Source organism: Triturus cristatus, chromosome 8, assembly GCF_964204655.1.
Source record: "Triturus cristatus chromosome 8, aTriCri1.1, whole genome shotgun sequence".
Taxonomy (NCBI): Eukaryota; Metazoa; Chordata; class Amphibia; order Caudata; family Salamandridae; genus Triturus; species Triturus cristatus.
Genome location: NC_140591.1, coordinates 1,268,857,160 through 1,268,878,816, shown reverse-complemented (window position 1 = coordinate 1,268,878,816; position 21,657 = coordinate 1,268,857,160). Strand labels below are relative to the sequence as shown.

Genomic DNA, 21,657 nt, shown 5'->3' with positions numbered 1-21,657 from the left:
TGCTGGGGGCTGGCGAACTTGTGGAGGAGACTTAGGTCAGACGCAGGTTGGTCCAATACGGGACACGTGAGGAGGCTTCTGCATGATAGGAAGAGACCGGCTATGTACTCGCACTGTCACTGGTAGCGCTCAACTACCAATAACAGTAGTAGCTGCTTGTCGCCAGGACTAATCCCCCCACCCATGACCTGGACTATTTTTAGCACAGTACTAGTAGTGCAGCATAACACTACGCGGCACTTTCTAAATTCACCAGGCAGCCAGTGAGTGACCCTGCAGCGTGTGATGCTTTTTCCTGCACAATGGAAACAAGGGGTGAACCAACAGCGAGGCCTCATTAACATGCAAATGGTCTTTTTAAAGACCTGTGGAGTGCTTAGGAGCGGCTTTGTGTCTGGCCAGGGAGTGGTCTCATCCCGGGCTGCCACACACGACAGGGGGGGGGGGGGGGGCTGAAGCGCTTGGAGTTCAACGGGTGTTGCGCGCCTGATCACAGGTAAATGCGGGAGAGAACGGGGTTGTTGAGCAGGGCCGGGCTGGCTTGCCCGGGCATCGGGCGTTTCCTGTAGCAAAAGTGCTTCACAGTTAACCTCCCCCATGACCCTCCAGCTTGTCCGACATAATTGCCAGGCCTACTTTGGGGTTCCAGTTCGGCCCTGTTGTTGAGTATCCTACCCAGGGCTTTAAGTGGGATAAAAAAAAATGGGTGGGGGGCGGTGTTGCGCGGGGTCTATCGACTTGTATTTTGCTGTCTCTTTTGTCATTGCATCCAGGCATAATGATACAACAAGTAACATGATACCTACAACAAGTTAGGACTATTGGCTTTGTCAATCGTTGTTAGTTGCATAAGATAAATTAGCAGTAACTGTGGCTTGCATACAATATTGAAAAAGCATCCACTTGAAGCCCTAGTGACACCACGACAATGTTACTGCTCCTGAGTTTCATAAAGAGACAACAATATAATCATGCAGTGGCTGAACTCGACAGATTAAGAAATATATCCCAAATTATATATAACAGTCGGTAGACGCATGCCTCTACAGTGTTCTCTTATATTTTGAAACAAGAATTGGTCAAGTTCGTATCCTTTCAAAGTTCCCTTTTCAAACAATCATTATCAACGCCAAGTCTGGCCCTGGCACGGTAGTGCGATTTTTGTTTAGTATTAATAAAATGTGACACTTCAGACAGCAGTTTCAGCAGAGAGGACAAAGAAGGAATGGGCATGGGATCCAAATACTCATCATGCATATTAGTCTGGGCCACTGGCATTTTGCGATGCTGCAGCGTTTTCCTCATAATTATGGATTTGCCAAACTTCCCAAATAATGCTCGCATAATAAATCTCGCTTTTGAGAGTGATTAAGCTATTGACATTGTAAATAACAATGCCGTTTCTTTAAATGTTTTAAAAACATAAACAAAAACAAGCATTTACAATGCAACGGTCTCGGCATTGTTAAAGTTAGAGCTATTGGCATTGCTCATGACAATGCAGTTTCTTTAAATGTTTTAAAAACAAACACATAAACAAAAATAATGTCATGAGCAATGCCAATAGCTCTAACTTTACCAATGCCGAGACCATTGCATTGTAAATGCTTGTTTTCTGTTGCCTCCTATGTTTTTGCTGTGTGTTGGACTCTGTTTTGCTGGTCTAGATGCTTTGGGCACTTTGCCACTGCTGTTCAGTGCCAAAGTGCAAGTGCTCCATGTGTAAATTGTGGTTATGGATTGGCGTTTCCATGATTGGCTATTTGATTTAGTAGTCAGTCCCTAGTACCGTGCACCGTATGTGCCCAGGACCTGTAAATCAAATGCTGCTAGTGGGCTTGCAGCGCTGATTGCGCCACCCGCAGTAGCAGCTCGTAAATGTAACTCGGGCCTGCCATTGCAGAGCCTGTGTGAAGTCTGGGACTGCCATGTCGACTTGGCAAGTGCACTCACTTGCAATTCCCTAAACCTTCCCTTTTCTACATGTTAGTCACCCCCTAAGGCAGGTCCAAGGTACCCCTGTGGGCAGGGTGCAATGTATGTAAAAGGTAGGACATGCCCTGGTGTGTGTGGCATGTCCTGATAGTGAATTACTGCTAATTTCGTTTTTCACTATTGCAAGGATACCCGTTTCCATTGGACAGAATGGGGAGTTTGTTTATAACACCTTGTAAACATAACTGGCCCTAGGAACAAGGCAGAAAAATAAAGTTTAGTATGCCTGAACTCAGATTGTTAAAATGCATCTTTTAGTTAGGGTGATTTTTACATTCGGTGTTTGAAAATACCACTTTTTGAAAGTAGGTATTTTCTTGCCTAACCACTCAGTGTGCCTCTGGGGCTGGAGAGGGGCAGCGGCTCCAGAAGTCTGATGAGCCAGGGCTGGGCTGAATAGACCTGGGCTGCATTTAGAGTAGGGGGGAGGAGATTTCCTTTTCACCTGAATGGGCCTGGTCTGCCTTCAACAATGCTGTCTCCACCTCCTGCCAGGAAGCTGCACCAGTGAGGACAGAACTGGTTTTGGCTGGGTACAGACACTCACTGCCTTCAGAGAACAAAGGATTTTTGTGTATAAAAAGTGGGACCCAGACTTTTAGCTCACTTCTGGGATATCAAGAGGAACCTTTGCCAAGGAGAAGAGCCGGATAAGCGGAGGAGGAATACTGCCCCTGTGCTGTTTGCTGTCTGGGGTTGGCCTGCAGTGGCTGCTTGCAGCCAAGAAGAGGAGAAAAGCACTTTGCTGTTTGCTTTGTCACTTGCTTGAAGAAAAGATCTTCAAGGGCTTGAAACTGAGCTTGCCTCCTGTTCTGAAGTCTCAGGGACACAAAGACTTCACCACCAGCTCCACTGAACTGCCCTGCTGGGTTTTTCTGACCTTCAAGAGGCGCATGCTGTTGTTTTTGGCCTCTAGATAACTGTTTTCCGCAGGGAGCTGAAAAATCGTCGCAAGGAGGAGGAAGCGAGATGCATCCGCAACAGTTTCTGATGCATCGCCGAAGAAACAGTCGCAGAGCCAGCCACGGCTCGAGGAAGCGCCGCATCATGTGCTCTGATCTCTGAAGTCCAAGACTGATGCACCGATTTCGACGCAAGGCCTGCAGTGCGGCTGCAAGAGTTCACACATCGTACCGGATCGTGGCATCACATCCTTTGGAAAGAAGGACCTCATCTTGGGTAGTGGAACTGAGGCCGATGATGAGGAGGCAGCTGAGGGAGGTCTATGGTGAAAGGAAGTTCTGGCCCTAATGGACTGAAAAGCTTTTGCTGTCTGGGAAGAAAATTGTAGTCTGGCTACTACAGCATCAATGTCTCCAGAGATCTCACTGTGAACATGCACGTTTTGCAGGAAGACCATCCAGGGAAGGGATTAAAACAAGTTCATCCTAGTTATAAGAAAGCCCCGAACCCTTCCCCAGAGACTCAGGCATTAGTTCCAATGCTAAGTCATGCCTACAAGCACATGGAAGGACTGGTGTTAATTGCAGTGAGGTTGTGTCAAGGAGGTTGTGGGCCTCAATAACTTTTGTGCCCTTAGACTTGTACTTCTTCTGGCCATAGTCTAAGAGAAAGAAGTAAACAAGCACAAATTCACCAGGTGTTGCCTGTGGACCACAATGATGGCAGTGGCATGAGTCAGTCTGAGTGAGAACCTCTCCCTATTTGGATGAACACATGTGTTGTAAAATTGTACACCTTTCCTTATTGTGTACATGCTAAGACAAAGCTTTGAAGCTGCCTTCACCAGGACCGCTAACAGAGTTTAGGGAATTCCTAATGACCTGGTCTTATAAAGTCCTATATTTGTTGTGCTAGGCTTAGGGGTAGCTGGCTGAGGCTCAGAGTGTGGCTTCCTCTAGACAGTCCGAGCATGCTTGGGTGGAGAAGTCAGGGCTCCCACCAGTGCACAGATGCCCTTTCAGACAAGGGACCCGGTACCTCCAATGACAGAGCCTTCGCTAACACAAACCTGCAGTACTTGGTTGACCGCAGGTCCTTATGGATGCCAGTGCTGGTTTTGATCTCTTGTCCTCCATGCACGGCCTCTGGGTGTAGGTGGCCGGAGAGGTAGATCTAGTAAAGCCTCACAGACAGGCAAAAGGTATGTCCTGTGGCACAAGTATACACGACACAGAATCTCATTCATACCCACACATGTTCATACGTCCCCCAAAGACCACACTCTCACTGACACATGGCAGCCCAGTCAAAATACCCCATGTCAAAGTATTTTGTTCAGGCCATATGCTCTTGCTGTATGGACATTAGGCTTAAATTCAATAAAAGTGAGTGTCTGGTAACATTGCGCAAGTGGCTTGGCCTTCAGAAGCTCACAATAATTTTCACTGATCAGAAGTATCTCTCACTACAGAAACGGTTGGAGACAATAAAAAGTACTTGTAATCTGAGATAAATCGACATGAAAGACTGCTCAGCCAATAGCCAGGATGGAACTTATTTTCATGATTTATATGTGCTCTACATTGTATCCTATATTGGTCAGGGGATAGCACTGCAGGTCAGGTATCCAAACAAAAGGTGGCGGCATGGATGCGGATAAACTGCAATTGGCTCCAACTCCATCTATGATGGTCGAGGTACGATGAAGAGCGCAGGCTGCCTGCACTCACGAAAGTGGGACACCAACTACAATCACACTGGCTGCTTGTCTTCCCAGTTTGTCTAGTGAGGTGGTGTATGCCCGAGCTCCCCACATGAGGTGCATGGTGCAGGCACATATTGTTGGAAAGAAGGGCAATTGGCGAGCCATAGGGCTCAGTGTACATGTGCATGCATGCTTCCAAAGCCATAGGGTTTATGTCTAGCCTTTACAATGAATAATCTGCCATGGTGACAAAATAAAGGTTTGCAGGTGCCATGAAACGCAATCACAAAATTGTGTGTATGGTAATGCGGTTCCTGTGAGAGCACCAACGGCTCAGTGTTAGGTCAGTGTTCCAAAATGGAGAAGGATCATGAAGTTGGCACCGCTCGGGATGAAGTGAATATAGGCAAGGTTCAGTAGCAGAACAGCACCATGAACCTACAATGTAGGGCAGCATATAGGACCACTGTAAAAATATTGATAGTGGAGTGCTGTCATTTAATATGCATCGCAGGTGTTTTGAATAGAGTCAGGTGTGATCAGAGGTTAGGGTGCACATTCTGAGAGGGGGAAATTGGGACGTTTCTCCATAAAGGGAGAACGTAGAATCTGTAGTTGGCAATGGGGTGAATGGTGGAATTAAATGGTCATCGGGAGGTACCGCACTTAGTAACACTTGTACATGGACGGCTAAAGAAACAGCACGCCATGCCAGATCTATAGAAAGGCACCGGGGGGAGGGGGGGGGGGAGTAAACCGATTTAAATCTAAGGAATCTTTTTATCTCCCCATATACTAATTCTGCAGGAAGGGACAGGCAGAAATTCGCCTCATTTTTGCTCTGTACAGGAATCTTATTTGGCTCTCAGTCATAAAAAAATATCTTTTCTGATCCCACTACAATAATAAAAAAAAACTTGAAAATGATGCATTTCTCAAGTGGCTGCGAGTGAGCAGCGATCCAATATTTGCCACAATGACTCCTTTTTATGAGGAGTTTCACAGAGTGCGGTGTAAAACCCGTTGGTTTAGCAATTGTGTTTCACAACTGAGTTACACAGGAACACGACCGGGCATTTCTTATGCAGAAGGGTGTATGGTCAGTTCAGAAGGAAACCTATCATTGCGCACTACTGTCAACCAACTAGCTATTTTCAGACCATTACATTGAGCAGGACGCTTACTCTAACCAACGATAAGTGGCACCCCAAAATGTTAATACATAAAACAAGCAACAACAAAAATCTCATTTTTAAATACAAGTTTGAAAAAAAAAGGGGAATACATCAGCGCCGGGAACAATTACCTTTCTGAAACATTTCTACTTACACCGCTGGCATACAAATAAAAAAAAAAAAGTTAGCGCTGGACAATAAATTTCTGTTCATATAGAGGTTGCAAAACACCCATAAATTACATTTGGAAACACACACCCACTCAACAACTCTCATTTACAGGCTTGTGTTGGAACAGATACATAACACAGGGCAGAGTAAACAGAATGAATGAATGAATAAGCCAAGTTAAACGTAGAAGCGCCCGACTGGTTGGTCACTCCAGGAACACCCCCGTTTCCACACACCCACATCTTACCCAAGAGAGTTGAAACCGCCTCCACGCTGCCATTGTAGATCTCAGAGTCCTGAGACGGCAACACCATTTCCCACAGACCCTGGGCATAGTTCACCACCTGGTTGTAGCCACAGGTAGAAAGGGCCCACCACACTGACCAGCAGAGCAGGGGGCGCGAGGAGTAGCACTGCAGGAAATCACGCCATAAGAGCTTCAGCACTTTCACCATGTCCATGGTGAATCCTGGTGCCTTCTGCAAAGAAAATGCACAGGTATCTGTAAAAAAGAAGCACTCTGTGCTCTCCCATTGCATCAGTCCTCCCTGACTTCCTCAGGCTTCACTTTTCAAATCCTAATAGTTCAGTTTACTAATGCAAGGAGGACTTAAAATCTAACCTGCAGCTGAACAATACAAGGATAACTCTTTATACAAGGATCACCAATACCAAATTCACTAATTTACTCCCCCTTTTCAAAAAGAACATTAATTGTCATACAAGTGAATGCATTTATAATGTTCATCTAGATATACTTCATAATCTTACCACAAAATAACTAAGCAAGGTCTACATATTCAAACAGCATGTGCACGCCAAGTTAGATACATGAAAAATGCTTAGTCAAGTATTTGTTTCTTTTGACTCGTGGCACGTCTTCAATGGCACTTTCAGTAGTGTCTGGTGGTGCCTGCTGACCCGTTTTGGATTTTCCAACGATTATATTACTTTAGTTCGTGTTTCTATGACTTTTACCCATATCTCTTAAAAAACAGACATACTCTGCCTCCTGTACCACACACCTGACAAATCTCCCATTTGTACAGAAAGACTGTTGGTCCTGGGGCACACTGAGAAGAAATGTACTGCTCTCACCCACAACTCCAATGGGTGCTACACTTCCTCACATTCACTCCACAGGGGACTTCAACTTGCAACATGGTACATTTCTTCTCCCACATCACAACTGTGGGAGACCTCCGTGCTAACGTCTTATGACAGGATACTACACATGACCAACTGTACATAGCACACGGTATTCACCACATACAACCTCTAGCACAGTATTGCCCCCCCCACACAAACACTGGTGCAAATCCATTATGGGCAATATGAAAATAAATTAAAGAATGTGGATGTGCAGGTATATGGTGTCCTTGCACTGGTGGAGATTCAGGAATCCAAAAGTTTAAAAAAGTAGGCCTGGAAACCGTACTCCAAGCAAACATTTTCACATGAACAAATTTACATGTGTAGATTTGCTCATGCGCATATACACTTTCCTTAAACCGCCTTTGTTTATCACCCTGGAAAACGTTTTCCTCCTGCCCTTGTTGGTAGTACATTTCCAACTTTTTCCTGTGTTGGGAGTAGACTGGAGAGCAATATCCTTAAGCATGCAAGTTATGTTATGGGAGATTTATAGAGCGCACGTACACCAACAAGTCTCTTGGCGCAGTTTGTGGGTCTGCACAGCATTCTAACCCTTTAACCACCACTCCCCGCCTACTTCCAGCCCCCGTTTCTAGATCTGCAGAAGCATGGCAAAATCACAGCCATGCTAGACTCCAAGCCCTGATATAATATGAGCCCCAGCGTAATCAGTGACGCTATCGTCAGAGCGATGAGATCATATAAATGCGGACCTAATCGGTCACCTCGCTGCATGGCACTAAACACGACAAGTGGGGTTTTAATACAATAAGTAGATTTCTGAAGCATCTTGTCCACTGAACAAGTAGACACACCCCCTGGACACACATTGCCCAAGCTGCCCATCAGAACCCAGACTCTGGGCCTCTAACACAGACAATTAACACCAAACATAAGATGGATGTCTTGCAGTTTTGTAGTTGAGGGATGTGCTTATTACGTTTTATTCGATTGAGGGACGTTACGTTTACACACATGGTGAAGCCAAATTGACACAACGCAATATATCCATGCAGAAGAGTTTAGAGCGTAAGGATATTTCTCCATCAACAGTCACAGGAGTTCTACAATTTTAGGACGTCCATGGTTGGCAGATATGGTACACTGTACGGGGTCCCTCCGGTTTCTAAAGATGAGGGTACCCCTTTTGAACGGGACCATTCAGTCGGCTTACATTTTCAAGAACAGGGGTTAATCCCACCTGCCCTTTCTACGATTAAGGCAAACCGACTGCAGTCAAGAAAGCCTTTGTTCATATCAAACATACAGATTAAAACTGCTAAACCCAAGAGGAATGTCTGGCTCAAGCAGTGGGAATTCCATCCTTAATTAGAAACTGAACTAGGATATGATTTTTTGATGCCTGTTAACTGCCCTAGTTAATATCCGCTGCTGTTGTGAATGAAATCCTGAAAGCTGAAACAGGCAGATTTTAAGCATGCACTTGAACTCACAGAAACAAACTGGTACTAAAAATAAAAACGACCACATTTTTGTAAAGATTGAGTTACTCTGGATTGACCTATACCTCCACAGAAGTTTTCATGAATTAGTTACGTTACATTTCAAGTGGTTAAAAAAAACTTTTAAAAAAAACTAAATTTAAAAAAAAAAAAAAAAAGAATTTATATATATATATATATATATTTGACCGCCAAGCAACTTCATAATATTAATCAAACAACCAATGACAGTGTAACAAAGGATGCTGAAGTTTGGGTACAACAGGCTGACGCCACAAGCAACCCTTTGCTGCCCACAGCACCTACGTTAACTGTGCTCCTGTATAAGCAGCAGCCAGTTCTTCCGAACTTCTGGAATTTTCAGCGCCAGGACAAACATCCAACCAACAGACAAAGGGACAGACAGCTGGTCATACCAAACGGTGCAGTATCTGGAGAATCAGTTAGAGCAGTGTTTCCCAAACTGGGGTCCGAGGACCCACAGGGGTCCGTGGCACATTCTCAGGGGGTCCGCAGGCAACAGTTTTAAAAGCACTACAAAGTTCCTTGTAAAATTAGCAGTTTGAGCAACTATAAAAGTGTCCAGAAAATGGCAGTGATTAATGTACCTGCTGGAGAGAGATGAGAGTTTTGTCCAGTGGCAGCTTTGACTTATCTAACGTGACACAGAGGGTTAATATGCCTACTGCAAAGAACGTGTACAAAGCATTTTAAAAAACAGTATTTTATGTGCATAGGTCAGTGGGTTACTGATTTTGTCACAGAGATTCTTTTGTCACTGTGCAATTCATAAGGGACAATCGTAATCTAGCAGTGTCCTATAAGCTGTCATCAAAGAGCTGCTTGCAAACTGCATGGTAAAAGTTAGCAACATATGTTTATTCCCAGTCTATCATTATCCTGATGCTGCTATGTTCCCACTTCCTGCACATGAACAATTTTGTAATGCCTTTTTGTCACTTCTATGTGTGCTGCCTAATGCAGCACACATGGAAGTTACAAAACGTAATTTTTATTAAAGATTGTTTATGTGCAGGAAGGGTCACCATCCTGAATATAAACAATCAAAGGTGTTTTGCTTTTTCCGTTGGAAAAAGCAAAAACGAGGAGAAATAAGGCATTTCTCCTCATTTCGCCAGGTTAAGACCAGGTTTTTCATGGTCTTAATTTTGGTGCTGTCTCCTATTTAGGCTGACATTGTAAATAGAGGGCAGCGTCAAAATCAATGGGTGTTGGAGTGAAACGCCCACTGTAACTCCCACTGCCCACCTTTTTCACGCTAAGCATTGCTTGAAAGGGGGCCTTATTTACAAGGCAGCGTAAGGCACAATAAGTGGCTTAACGCTGCCTTGTAAATAAGGCAAAGCCCCTACTGCCACAGGAACATCTCAAAAAGTGATGTTCCCATGGCGATAGGGACTTGTAAATATGCCCCTAAAATCCTTAGTAATTTGAGTATTTGTTTTGTGTGCACACGTTTGTTTATTTTTTTCGAATTACTGTTTTAATGTTTGCAATTTAAATCCTACAAATTGCTTGGGGGTCCCCGGCTTCCAGTGGTGACTCAATGGGGGTCTTCAGGAGTCAAAAGTTTGGGAACCACTGAGTTAGAGTTCAAAGTTTCAACGACAAAGGGCTAAACAGGGGGCTGCGAAGGAAAATTTAAGAAACTAATTTCTGGAAGAGAGGTGAAAATAAGGATGCAGGAGAATATAATCATATAACACAAGGGCCAGTATGGTGATATCGCATGTGCATACGTGTTTTCCTATCTATAAATGCCAATAAAGAAAGTTTTTCAAAAAAATAACACAAGGGCCAGTAAGAATGGTACTAGAATTACAATGTCCTTATCTCAGTCACAAATAAGTTGACATTTTCTGTGACTTTAGACTGGGCACAGGCTAAAAGTTCGAGGAATAGTCAGTCGGCCCTCCATGAATGTAGACCCCAGAAAGACTACAACCTAAAAATGGACTGCAGATTGATTTTTTTAAGAAAGCCACATAAATCCCAAACAAATGGAAGCCTGAAGTCTAATGCTTAGATGTGAAAGGCCCGTTCATGAGCGTAAAATGAAGCTAATGGTTTGTGTTTATGATGGTAGCTAAAAATGTCATTTATGTGTCACTGTATGTACATGCGAATGTGTCAATCTGTGTACTGTCTCCAGGTAGGAGTAACGGGAGTACCAGTCATTTAGCTTGTCCTTTTGCTACTAATAAAAAAAATCATTTTGTAATGAAAACTATTTTGTCCAGTGATTAATTGGTGTTTTCACTGTGACAGATGAGCGGCTTCATAATCAGTCACCACACTATTCCATTATGTCCTTGTTCTAGTTCTCTTTGCCCAGGGATAGTGGGGGTCATTTGGGCTAATCCCCATTTTGTTACTGAAGGGGTGCAAGGACAGACAGAACGCAGCAGCCAAGGATGCCCAAGCAGAGGTAAGGGAAAGGTGTCAGAAGCAGTGAATATGAGGCCCAAGGCAACCCCTGCAGAGTACTGCTATAGTTTTCTTGCAAGGTGAAACTCCTTACAGTGTAAATGCTATTCCAGTGCTGCAAATATGCATGCAATGGCCATAAATGCAATCGCCTTAACACACACTTTGCGATTTGAAGAAAAGAGGTTAAGCAGTTCACTGAAATAAGTCAAAGCAGAGCCAAGCACAAGACAGGAATCCCTCGAAGTCTGAACTAAAGACATTTTGTAGGGTGAACAAGTTGAAGTTTTAATCTCAGAACTAAACATACCAAACTTACGACCGCCATTGTCTAATCAAGGCCTAACTTCTGCTCAAGAGGCCTGCACAGTAATTAGGCTCATTCCAATACAATACAATTCCAACGTGTGGACCACTGCAGCAGACGCAACATTTGAAAGAAACAGTCAGAGCTTTCCATTTGGAATGGGTCCAGGGTTGTGAAAAACAACTAGACACAGCAAGGAAAATGCTGGCATTTAAGTGAGGAGAGGAACCTCCTTTAAGAAAGCAGAAGACTAGAAAAACATTAGGGAAGTTGGCCACTTCCTAATTTTGAGCACATGCCCGAAAGAACCACAGTAAGGCCACACTAGCCTTCACGCTGAGCCTTGCACTGCCCGGCGATGCGAGAAACACCTCCTCCGCACGAGTCAACTCTCTCCCTCTCTCCATCTATCTAATTGGACATTGATGGGTTTAATTTTAGATGGAGAATAATGTCGTTTTCTTTTCAAGATGTTCCATCACACGAGTCATTATAACCAGGACTCAGTGAAGAGTCCGACACAGAATTTAGTCTACTACCGACTTTCAAAGGGAGTAATGTGAAATAAAATATATTTTTGATTGTAATGCAAATAATTGCATTTTTGTAGCCAGCCATTTCCCCTGAATTAAGTTGTGTTTTTGAAAACCTCTCAGGTGTACACAAGATCTGTCCAATCAGGAAAGATCAACAAACCAAACAGTAGTGTGCACGGAGGCCAGGTCACTGTCCGGCATATTCATCAGTACTATGTTTAATTGAGGCACACATAGCAAGGAGACTAAACCAGAGCAGCACCAATGTCGTAGCAAGGGTGTCGTAGGCACTAGTACAGGCAAGGAAGCTGTTGCCCCTCCCCGTAAGTAGTAGCGGGCAATAATCAGGGTAAATGGGTCCCTCAGGCTCCTGGGCTCCGGTGCCACTGCACCTGCTGCATCATTGATAGGTATGTTGCTGGGCTGTACTACAGATCTGGAGACATTAAACACAAAACAGTAGTCTATATACAGTTCAAACGGATATATTTAATTGTGTACAGTGAAAAACGCCGCTATATTCTCAAATGTTACGTGTTTATGTACTGCTATTGGGAACTCAAGCCTTGGATGGACTTTCCCCGCTTAAGGACCGGAGAGAAGTATTCCATTCCACATATTCGTATTTGACAACATGTTTTTGGTAATTCTGTAGCATATCAGCACCTACCTGTCCACCACGGAGTTGTGCTTCGCTGTTTAGTGGAATTTTTGACTCGGTCTCTTCCCGCTTGCGGAGAGTTTGGGCTTTGGCAATGTCCTCAACCTCTTCATCACTACCCTCCACACCCCTCGTCGCTTTGTTGACGTGGTCACTGGATGGCTGATGAAAGAAGAGGCTCTTCTGCGGCATTGGCAGAAACCAGGCGGTGGCAAAGGCCACCGAAACACAAGTTAGAGATATGACATTCAAGCTGAAGAGTGACCATCCCGCCACGGACACCAGCAGTTGGCCGGTGACAGACCCCACAGTGAAGCCCGCCAGGGTGGCAGTCCGGCAGTAGCTGGTGACCTTCTGGTACATGTCGTGATCCACAACACTGTAGATGTAGGAATAGTAGGCAACCTCCGTGGCCGTAGTGACACCGTAGAAAAACTCCAGGAACTGAATCGCCAGCACCCCCTTGGCATACAGAAGCATGAACCAGGTGACTATGAAGCTCAGCCCTTGCAGAACAATCACAGGCTTATAGCGGAGGTAGTCTGTGGCTAAGAATACTGGAAACAGCAGCACTAGATAGGAGTAGGTCCACACCGGGTAGATTTCATTGAAAACCTGCACAGGGAAAGAACACAAAAGCACACAAATGAGCACGTTTAAATACATGTATACAATCAATCTAATTAACAGCAGGTGGAGAAGTGTGGCTCAGTGGAGAAGTGTGGCTCAATGATTAGAGCGGCAGACCCTGATGCAGAGGTCTAGCCCGGGACCAGGGTTCAATTCCCCGCCTCGGCGGGTCTTGGGCTCAAAAATTCCACGGACCTGATAATTCTCGCCTCGGTGCCATTCCAATCATGGAGTCCCACTCTGCAACTCTGGGCAATAGCTTGCTTAATCTCCACAACGGCCCCCACAACGCTAAGGATGCCTGGCCTCCACCTTGGGGGTGCCCAGGAGCGGACGCCTCACAGGGAAAGCCAGGATGGGTTCCACAGCGGTATTCGTACAAGCGCCTTGAGACCCTTGTGGGTGAGTAGTGCCCTATACAAGTATCAAATTTACATTTTTAATTTACATTTAGGTGTGCATCAATGGCTACATACAGGTCTCCATTTTATCAGAATATATGGAATTAATACCCGAAATAGAGGACAGAGCTATAATTCACCTTCCATGCTTGTACTTTGGGGGAACAGGTATGGTCTTCAATGGCCAGAGGCATCAGACATAAAAGAATGTCTGTCACACCTAAACTTATTGCTTCCATTTTATTGCACCCAGTTTTTAATAATGTATACCAACTTTTCTTCAAATAATTTGGACGCCAACTGGGGTTACATATTGCAGACATTTAACGTTTTAATGTTCTATTTTTTTAGCTTCTCTCACATAAAACCTATTTTAAAGGGTCTGGAGGTCTTGGTATATATAGAACAGAGCTATAGAGCCTTACTACAAAGTTAACTGCTTAAAACCTATATGAACAAAAAAGGTTGCTAGTGACCAAAGCGAAACTTTTTCAGTAGTCCACGTGAAAGGAGCTGGTGGAATCAGTCCAGGTTAGGTGTCAACACAAAAAACACATTACAATTGGCAGAAGGCACATGCAGGACCAGGGTGCGACAAACATAATTTCTGTAAATTCACAAACTAAAATATCAGGAAAATGTCCGTCAGGAAACCACACTTTTATTTTGTCACCAATTCATAATGTTAGAATTCTAGTTGGTTATTAGAACGGAAAAACGACTGTTGGGTCAAGTCCATCTTTCACTTTACATTTCAGATTTTATTTTTGAATGGGATGTTTTTGTTAATATAGAAAAAAACAATAATTTCACCTTTGCCAACAGCTATCCATAATTATAAAGGACAATTTTGTGAGGTTGAGAGTTTTTACGTCTTTATTCGACCCATGAATGAAGTAATTGACAGTCACCCGGTGTCTTTGACGCTGTAGACAATCTGCGACCTGGAACATTTCAGTGCCAAGCTGTCGGAGCCCTGAATCTAAATTCATCATGTTTTTATTTTTTCATGCGCTGTAAAGAAATCAAAAGTACTCCATGGACCCAAGCGTGCTAATGCAACGTTTACAGGTATTTTGTGGTGCTGCTTTTAGTAATCCTTTTGCTTACTTTGAGATTACTTGTGTTGCCAAAACTATAATCTGTCGTATTTAATTCCAAGCAGGACTGCCTTTCCATACCGCGCCTTTGAAAGTTTTAGGAGGATGGGGAGCAGTTAGTCACTTATCTCTTCAGTGGCCTCCTGCTGAAGGGCAAACAGCAAGGGCCGAGGTCGGTCGCTGGATGGTGGGAGAACGGCGTGGTTGGTCTTTTGCGATAAAGGTTGTTCGAGAGGTCAGCCACGTAGCAGTGAGAGTACTACCCAGGGCCGGGAGTCGAAAAATAGTGCAACAATATGAACACCTTGGAAAAAGACTGACAGCATCTCCCCCTCCCCCCCATCACCTTCCCTCCCTCTTCAGTACCTGGAGCTCAGGGACTCCGCAGATGGAGAAACCTCAAAAACGTCTCATACACGATTAGATGAGGCGTTCCTGGACTAGTACATTACACAAAAATTGTATTTGGGGCGGGGGGTGAAGTGTTGGGGGCGAGTCCTATATAGCGCGAACTCGGCCGAAGGTATCAGAGCGCTTTACACGCGCACCTGTTGCGTTACAGACGCACACATTCATTTCTCGGCACCTGGAGATGAAGTGATCTGCCAGACTCACGGGATGCTGGAGCCCCCCTCGAACTCGGTTCCTCGGCTTCAAAATCGGCCCCTCGAAGTGTTGAAGAAAATGGGGAGAAACTCTGCACAATACTTTATTGAGCGGGTGCGAAGGCGAACCTAATAAGTAATAAGGAAGGAGAATCACAAGCAAAGAAACCCTGGAAGCCGAAAAGAGAAGGCGCTGGGACCCTAGCGGCAGGCATGAGCTGCAGCACAAGTTCATTAGGAAGCTCACTGGAGGAATCAGAGATAGATATTTTTTTAATTAAAACTATTTTTTATTTATTTTTAATCATCAAGAATATAACATACGCTGCATCAGGAGAGCAAAATAAAATTCTTGCAGCAGTTCGTTGAAACTAAAGCAGTTTTTCTGTGCTATGCTGTGTTTTTCTAGTGTGATGTGTTATGTTGTCGTGTTGTGGTACACTGTGTTATGGCGAGTCGTGATGCGCTAGTTTAGGATGGGTTATGGTCCTGCAGTGCCTTAATGCGTTATGTTATCTTATAATGGGCTATTCTGTTTTATGTGAGGGTGTGTTATGTTGTATAGTACTGTGTGATGGTGTTTCATGCTGGGCTTTAAGGTGACATTTAGGGTGTGTTATGTTGTGTCATGCTGCATTATGCTACAGTGTTTATGCTGCGTTATGCTACAATGTGTTTAGCTCTTGCTGTGCAGCAGTATACTGTGTTATGGCACGTCATACTGTTCTGTGTTACAGTATAAAGTTTCATGTTGTGCAATTGTGAGTAATGTTAGAGTGTGTTATGTTGTGTCAAGCTGTGTTATAAGTGTAACGTTGTTTCCCAATAGCATACGTTAGTGTGTGTTATGCAATGCTGTGTTATGTTAGGTTTGTGTTCTGTTGCTACAAGCTCTACTAAGCTTTGAATGTTGCGGTGTGGTATGTTGCACTGTGTAATGCAGTGCTATGATTTGATGTGTTGGGGTCTGCTCTAGGCAGCTGTGCTGCGTTGTATTAGGTTTGTCTATTTTGTGTCGGCTGTGCAATGACATGACAGGGTGTGTTATTTTGTGTCGTGCTATTGCAGGTTACGGAAGGTTGTGCTGTAGTATGTTCTTTTATGATGTGTCAGCCAACACATGAAAGAACAAACAGCGAGTCACATTACAAGATACACATCATGTTGTATCGAAAGTCTAACAAGGGGACTTCTTGATGCCCTGTCACCAAAACCTCATATGGGACATTGCAACCAGCCTAGAGATGCCATAGGCTTGATGGACAGCTCATCCCAGCAATGGAAGAGCGTGAAAACCACATGAAAGCCAATGGCTGAAGGGGGACTTCTAAGCCAACTCTTTCAATTGGCTTCCTTCTGTAAAGGACATGAGGTATTGATATGTAGCGGACTACAACCACAGCCGAAAATATGACTTTCCAGCCACTAATTTATAAACTCACCGCAGCAACTGTACACACTGTAAATTACTAAACAGGCGAACATTCATTCTCCAAAACACCTCAAATTACATGGGCTTGCAAAGCAGATGCAGAATCGAAGAGAGTTTGCCAAGAGAGAAGTTTAGGAAAAATCTGCAACGAGTGAAAAAGGTCATAAGAAAAAAAAAAAAAAAGTCACATGAAACACAGAAGCCTCATTTCAAGAGCAGTAGATGTAAACAGCACCCAAGATGGGACAGTCAGAAGCATGTCTGCTACGTGAAGATTATCATGTGCCTGGAGTTTGATATTGACCATAATTCAGCCTTGTGTCCCTGAATATTAGGATATTTACCAAACCCAAAGCCATTAGAATTATGCAATGCTGCAGCATTTTCAGCATAGTTATGGATTTACAAGTTATGGGGTGTGCGACATTCACATAATGCTTTTGCAGAAGGACAAAAAATCTGCAAACTTTATTCGAAATTGCATGAAATGCAGGACTGTCAGCACTATAATTTAGCCCAAAAAACAAGTGCTGTAAACAACAGCTTGTACAGTAAAATATTTATTGTATTAAAACCAAACAATTACTGTTAGACTTGACATCTTATGGCGTGTTTCCCCAGTCTTTTTGCTTTCTGACCTTCTGGTTTTGACTGGTTTAGTGTCTCTACGCACTTTCTCACTGCTGTTTAGTGTTAAAGTGCAAGTGCCCCTGTTGTAGATTGTGTTATGGATTGGTGTTTCCATGATTGGCACATTCGATTTACTGGTAAGCCCCTAGTAAAGTGCACTGAGTGTGCCAGGGCCTGTAAATCCAATGCTACTGGTGGGCTCGCAGCACAGGTTGTGCCACCCACGGAAGTAGCCGGTAAAAAGGAGTTTGAAACTGCCATGTCGCCCTGGCAAGTGCACCCACTTGTTTTCACCATGGACAACTGTAGTCTGAGACTGTATTCCCCATCCGGGGGTACAGACTGTTCGAGATGGTCCTACTGTATTGCCGTCAGTTGGAATATCAAAGATATTGACGGAAACGCCTCACTCACATAATAGTGACATGCTTCATCATCGGCGTTACCTCCACACCCAGATAAGGTGGTACTATCTGGGCGGACTCAACCATAGATATACCGGGAGTTCTGATAAGTAGGTCACTGGTTTATGAGGCGAACCAGATTTTTTGGTTAAAAATACCTACAAGTGTACCTCCTCTTGATCCTTTATTCTGAGGCACTTGTGATATAGATAAAAGCCTAATGTTGGGGTTTTTTTTGAACCTTCGTGTGTTCAATTATACCCTCTGTTCGATGCCAACATGTTTCGGCCCTCCCTAAATAGCCCAGTCGGGTCTGGGGCCTTCGTCAGGGCGTGGTGTTTATAAAGCCTACTTATGAGTCCTTATTTGGGCTTCTTACATGTGTTCCATGCACACCAAATGTGAGGCCTAATGCACTCACCTGTATGTCTTTTGTTCGAACTCCAGTAGTTTTTCTATAAGGAGTAAAAAGATCATTTTTAAAAAAACTTGCATTTCTCTTTCATGTATTTCATGTATTTCATGACCATTGTGCAACTCTAGTGCTCATAAAATTTTCAATGCTCTTGAGTGATTTGGTGCCAACTGACTACGTGCTCACTATTCAATTGTATGTGAGACTATTTGTTCGTGATGCATATTTTTATGCCGTCTCCATTACATTTGCAACCTCAGAAAAAACTCTCACCACCTCAAGTGATGTTCTAATCCATAATTGTGGGGTTTATCGAAAAAATACGGAATTCTTCATTAGACTATAGGGGATATATCAATCCGGACATTCAGTGTATAATCAATACCTGCGCTGTTCAGGTGTGTTCACAAGTGACCTATTTGTGGGTGGTCTATACGTGCTCTTATCCATAAGTTTTGGCAGCGTGTTGAGTGCTCATAACTTTATTTGTGTGTAAACCCTAAAACTTCATTAGAAATTTAGCACCCTGCTCGGTGCAGTGCTCACCTACTGGTGGATGCTACTTAAGCATCATGCAGGCTGGAGTGTGTCAAAGGTGGCGTCCTGTAGTCACACACTGTATTAAATAATAAAGGTTTAGTTGTTTTAAACATCATGTCTTATACGATCGTTTGGACGTTTGTCTCCAACTATCAACCTCACATTAGGTTTCATTGTGTATTCTTTTCACCCCCTTGTGTTTGTGCACGCCGGGTGAAGGATAGGGAATTAATGTGGACAGTATTCCCATAGTCCGCTCGCTTCTATTCTCCCCCACTCTCTCGTGGTTGTACCTCTGCTCTTCTGGCTAAGTACCTACTTTCATTGTGGCTAAGTGCATACAATTCGTTTCCCGTATTTCCCAATGGTATCCCTGTATTTACCGTTTTACATACAGCGGAAAATAGTGGGCGTGTGAATCGTATTACCTTTTAAAACATCCCGCACCCATTCGCGTTTTATTTTTGCACTAAACGATTTTAGTTTAAGCATTGTATTCGCCGTCCCTCTGTGATCTACGTTAAAGGATAAGTCTCATGCAGCCGGAATTACCCCACTTACTTCGTCAAGGATCCGCCACCGCCGATCTACCTAGTACACCACTCGCCTGCCGTCGAATGGTAGTGGCACATCCTTGATTCGTTTTTAAACCTTCCTCTTGATTGGTTTGGTTGACACTCATTCCTCTTTAGTGTGTCCTCTATCGTCCCTCGGAGGTTTACACAACTCGCGATAGGTGTGGGATCATGGGTACTGTAGTTTTATGAGCTTTTTCACGATTTTCAAGAAACACCTTTCCTACGATTCCCTCTCTCGCGTGTATACGCGTTTCTGTTCGTGTTCGGAGCCTGAAACGCAGTTGTACGTGCTAAGTGCATTCGTGGTGTTTATGGTTGCTGACCATCTGTTTAAATTTTGTATGTCCCAAAAAGACACATTATACTCCCGCTTGGTGGAAATATACTCAGAGACCGACTGAATCTATATATAATATGTTTAGTCCAGTTCTGTGGATTTTTTGTTTTCTACTGTTTGTAATAGGTCTACGTTTGTATCTCTATTATTTCTTTTCTCACTCTTCGTATTGTGTAGTTGTTCTTCTTGTAATGTATGATGGCCAGCCTGCTCAATGTCCTGCATTACGTTATAAGCATTTCGATGGTACATATCAACACCCAGTTTTTTGCCCATTGGTTTTTAGCCCCTGTCCTCAGTTATTTTGTAATTATTTTGGCCTAACTGAGGGTCGTCCATGGTATTTCTTCATTCAATCCCTGTGTTGTACTAGACATGCGATAGATCCATCGTTGTTCTAGTTTAAATAGTTGTTTTTCAGTGCTGTTGTTAGGTAGCTTCTCGATTACTGTCCATGTAAAGTCATTTTCATTGTGTTTAGTGGTCAGGAAATGACGCATCATTTTTGTTATCGTCTTCCCACATCTGAATGTGCTCCGATGTTCATTAATTCGCACCTTGACTTTTCTTGTCGTCATTCCTACATATTTCTGATTACAGATGCAGGTCATTACATACACCACATTCTTGCTGTTGCAATTGCTGAAAGAGCGTTGCTCCCACGGGGTTTGTAAGCCAACATCGATCGTCTTGCTGGCTTGTGTCAGCCGACACACATTACATGATCCACATGGGAAGTGACCCACCACCTCTGGTAAGTTCCACAATGTGTTTTGTTGTCCTTGTCTTGTTGGTACCTTCGGGCGGGTATGTACGACAGAGTCTTTTATGGATTTGCCTCTTTTAAAAGCAAATAGTGGTTTTTCCAGTTTCAAGCCCCCTGAGTTCAAGGTTTTCCAATGTCGTAGGACGATTTTCTTGATTATGTTTGAGTCTGTTCCAAAAGTGGTGACACACACAATTCTTTTTTGTTCTGGTCTTACTACTGGTTCAAGAAGTCCTTCTCGGTTGTTATTTTTGGCCCTTCTATATGCTTGTTTAACTAGTTTCTCTGGGTATGTTTTGGTCTTTAATTTCTTGGATAGTTCTTTAGCATGGGTTTCGTACTTGGCTTTCTCTGAGCAGTTTCTTCGCAACCTGAGGAACTGCCCTACCGGCAGATTGTCTTTCAATGCCTTCGGGTGGAAACTATCATATCTTAATAGGTTGTTTACATCAGTTGGTTTGTAGAATACTTCAGTTTCCAATGTTCCTTCCTTAGCCCAGATTTTCAGGTCCAGGAATGTGATTGAGTCTCCATTCAACGTCATGGTGAATTTCAGATATTCATCCCTGGTGTTCAACCATGTAAGGAAATTTTTTGCTTCATTCTCGTCTCCTCTCCAGATTATGAAAATATCATCAATGAATCTCTTCCAGACATTCAGATTCATCTGATACGGGTTAGTCTCATTGAAGATGTATGTGGTCTCAAAATCATGGACGTACAGGCAGGCAATGCTTGGGGCACAGGTCATGCCCATGGAAGTTCCGTGGGTTTGGAGAAAGTATTCACCCTCAAATTCGAAATAGTTCTTCGTTAGGGCTAATCTCGCACAATCCACCACGAACTGAATCGGTGTTATAGCCGTCCACACTTCTTGCCTTAGTAATTTCTCAATCATTCTTAAAGAAGCCTCTTGTGGAATGCTGGTATACAGCGCTTCTACATCCAGTGTGATTAGGAAGTCTGTCGTAGGTTGGAAACTTAGAGACTGGAGTTTTCGCAAGATGTCTTGGGTGTCTTTCAGGTAGGATGGCATTTTCTCTACCAGTGGTCTCAAGAAGAAATCAGTAAATTTGGACAGAGGTTCCAGAATGGAACCAATGCCAGAGACTATTGGTCGGCCTGGGGGAGGATTTTTGTTTTTGTGCACCTTTGGGAGTATATAAAAGTAAGGAATTCTGGGATCCACTTCTTTCAAAAAGTTCTCCTCTGTTTTAGTGATCCACCCTTCCTCCCCTGCTTTTGTTACCATCTCACATATTTCTTTTTTCAAGTCTGTGGTCGGATCTCTCAGTAACCT

General features: G+C 43.7%; 1 protein-coding gene across 1 annotated transcript in view; it reads right to left on the bottom strand.

The window, feature by feature from the left end:
• The window catches only part of SLC19A2 (solute carrier family 19 member 2), a 78,551-nt gene that overhangs the window by 30,882 nt on the left and 26,012 nt on the right, over positions 1–21,657 (bottom strand). The window contains exons 2-3 of the mRNA XM_085622984.1: positions 12,529–13,134; positions 6,197–6,428 (exon numbers count right to left, since the gene is read on the bottom strand). Of these exons, the coding sequence (XP_085479110.1) occupies positions 6,197–6,428; positions 12,529–13,134 (838 nt within the window). The remainder of the gene's footprint in view (positions 1–6,196; positions 6,429–12,528; positions 13,135–21,657) is intronic.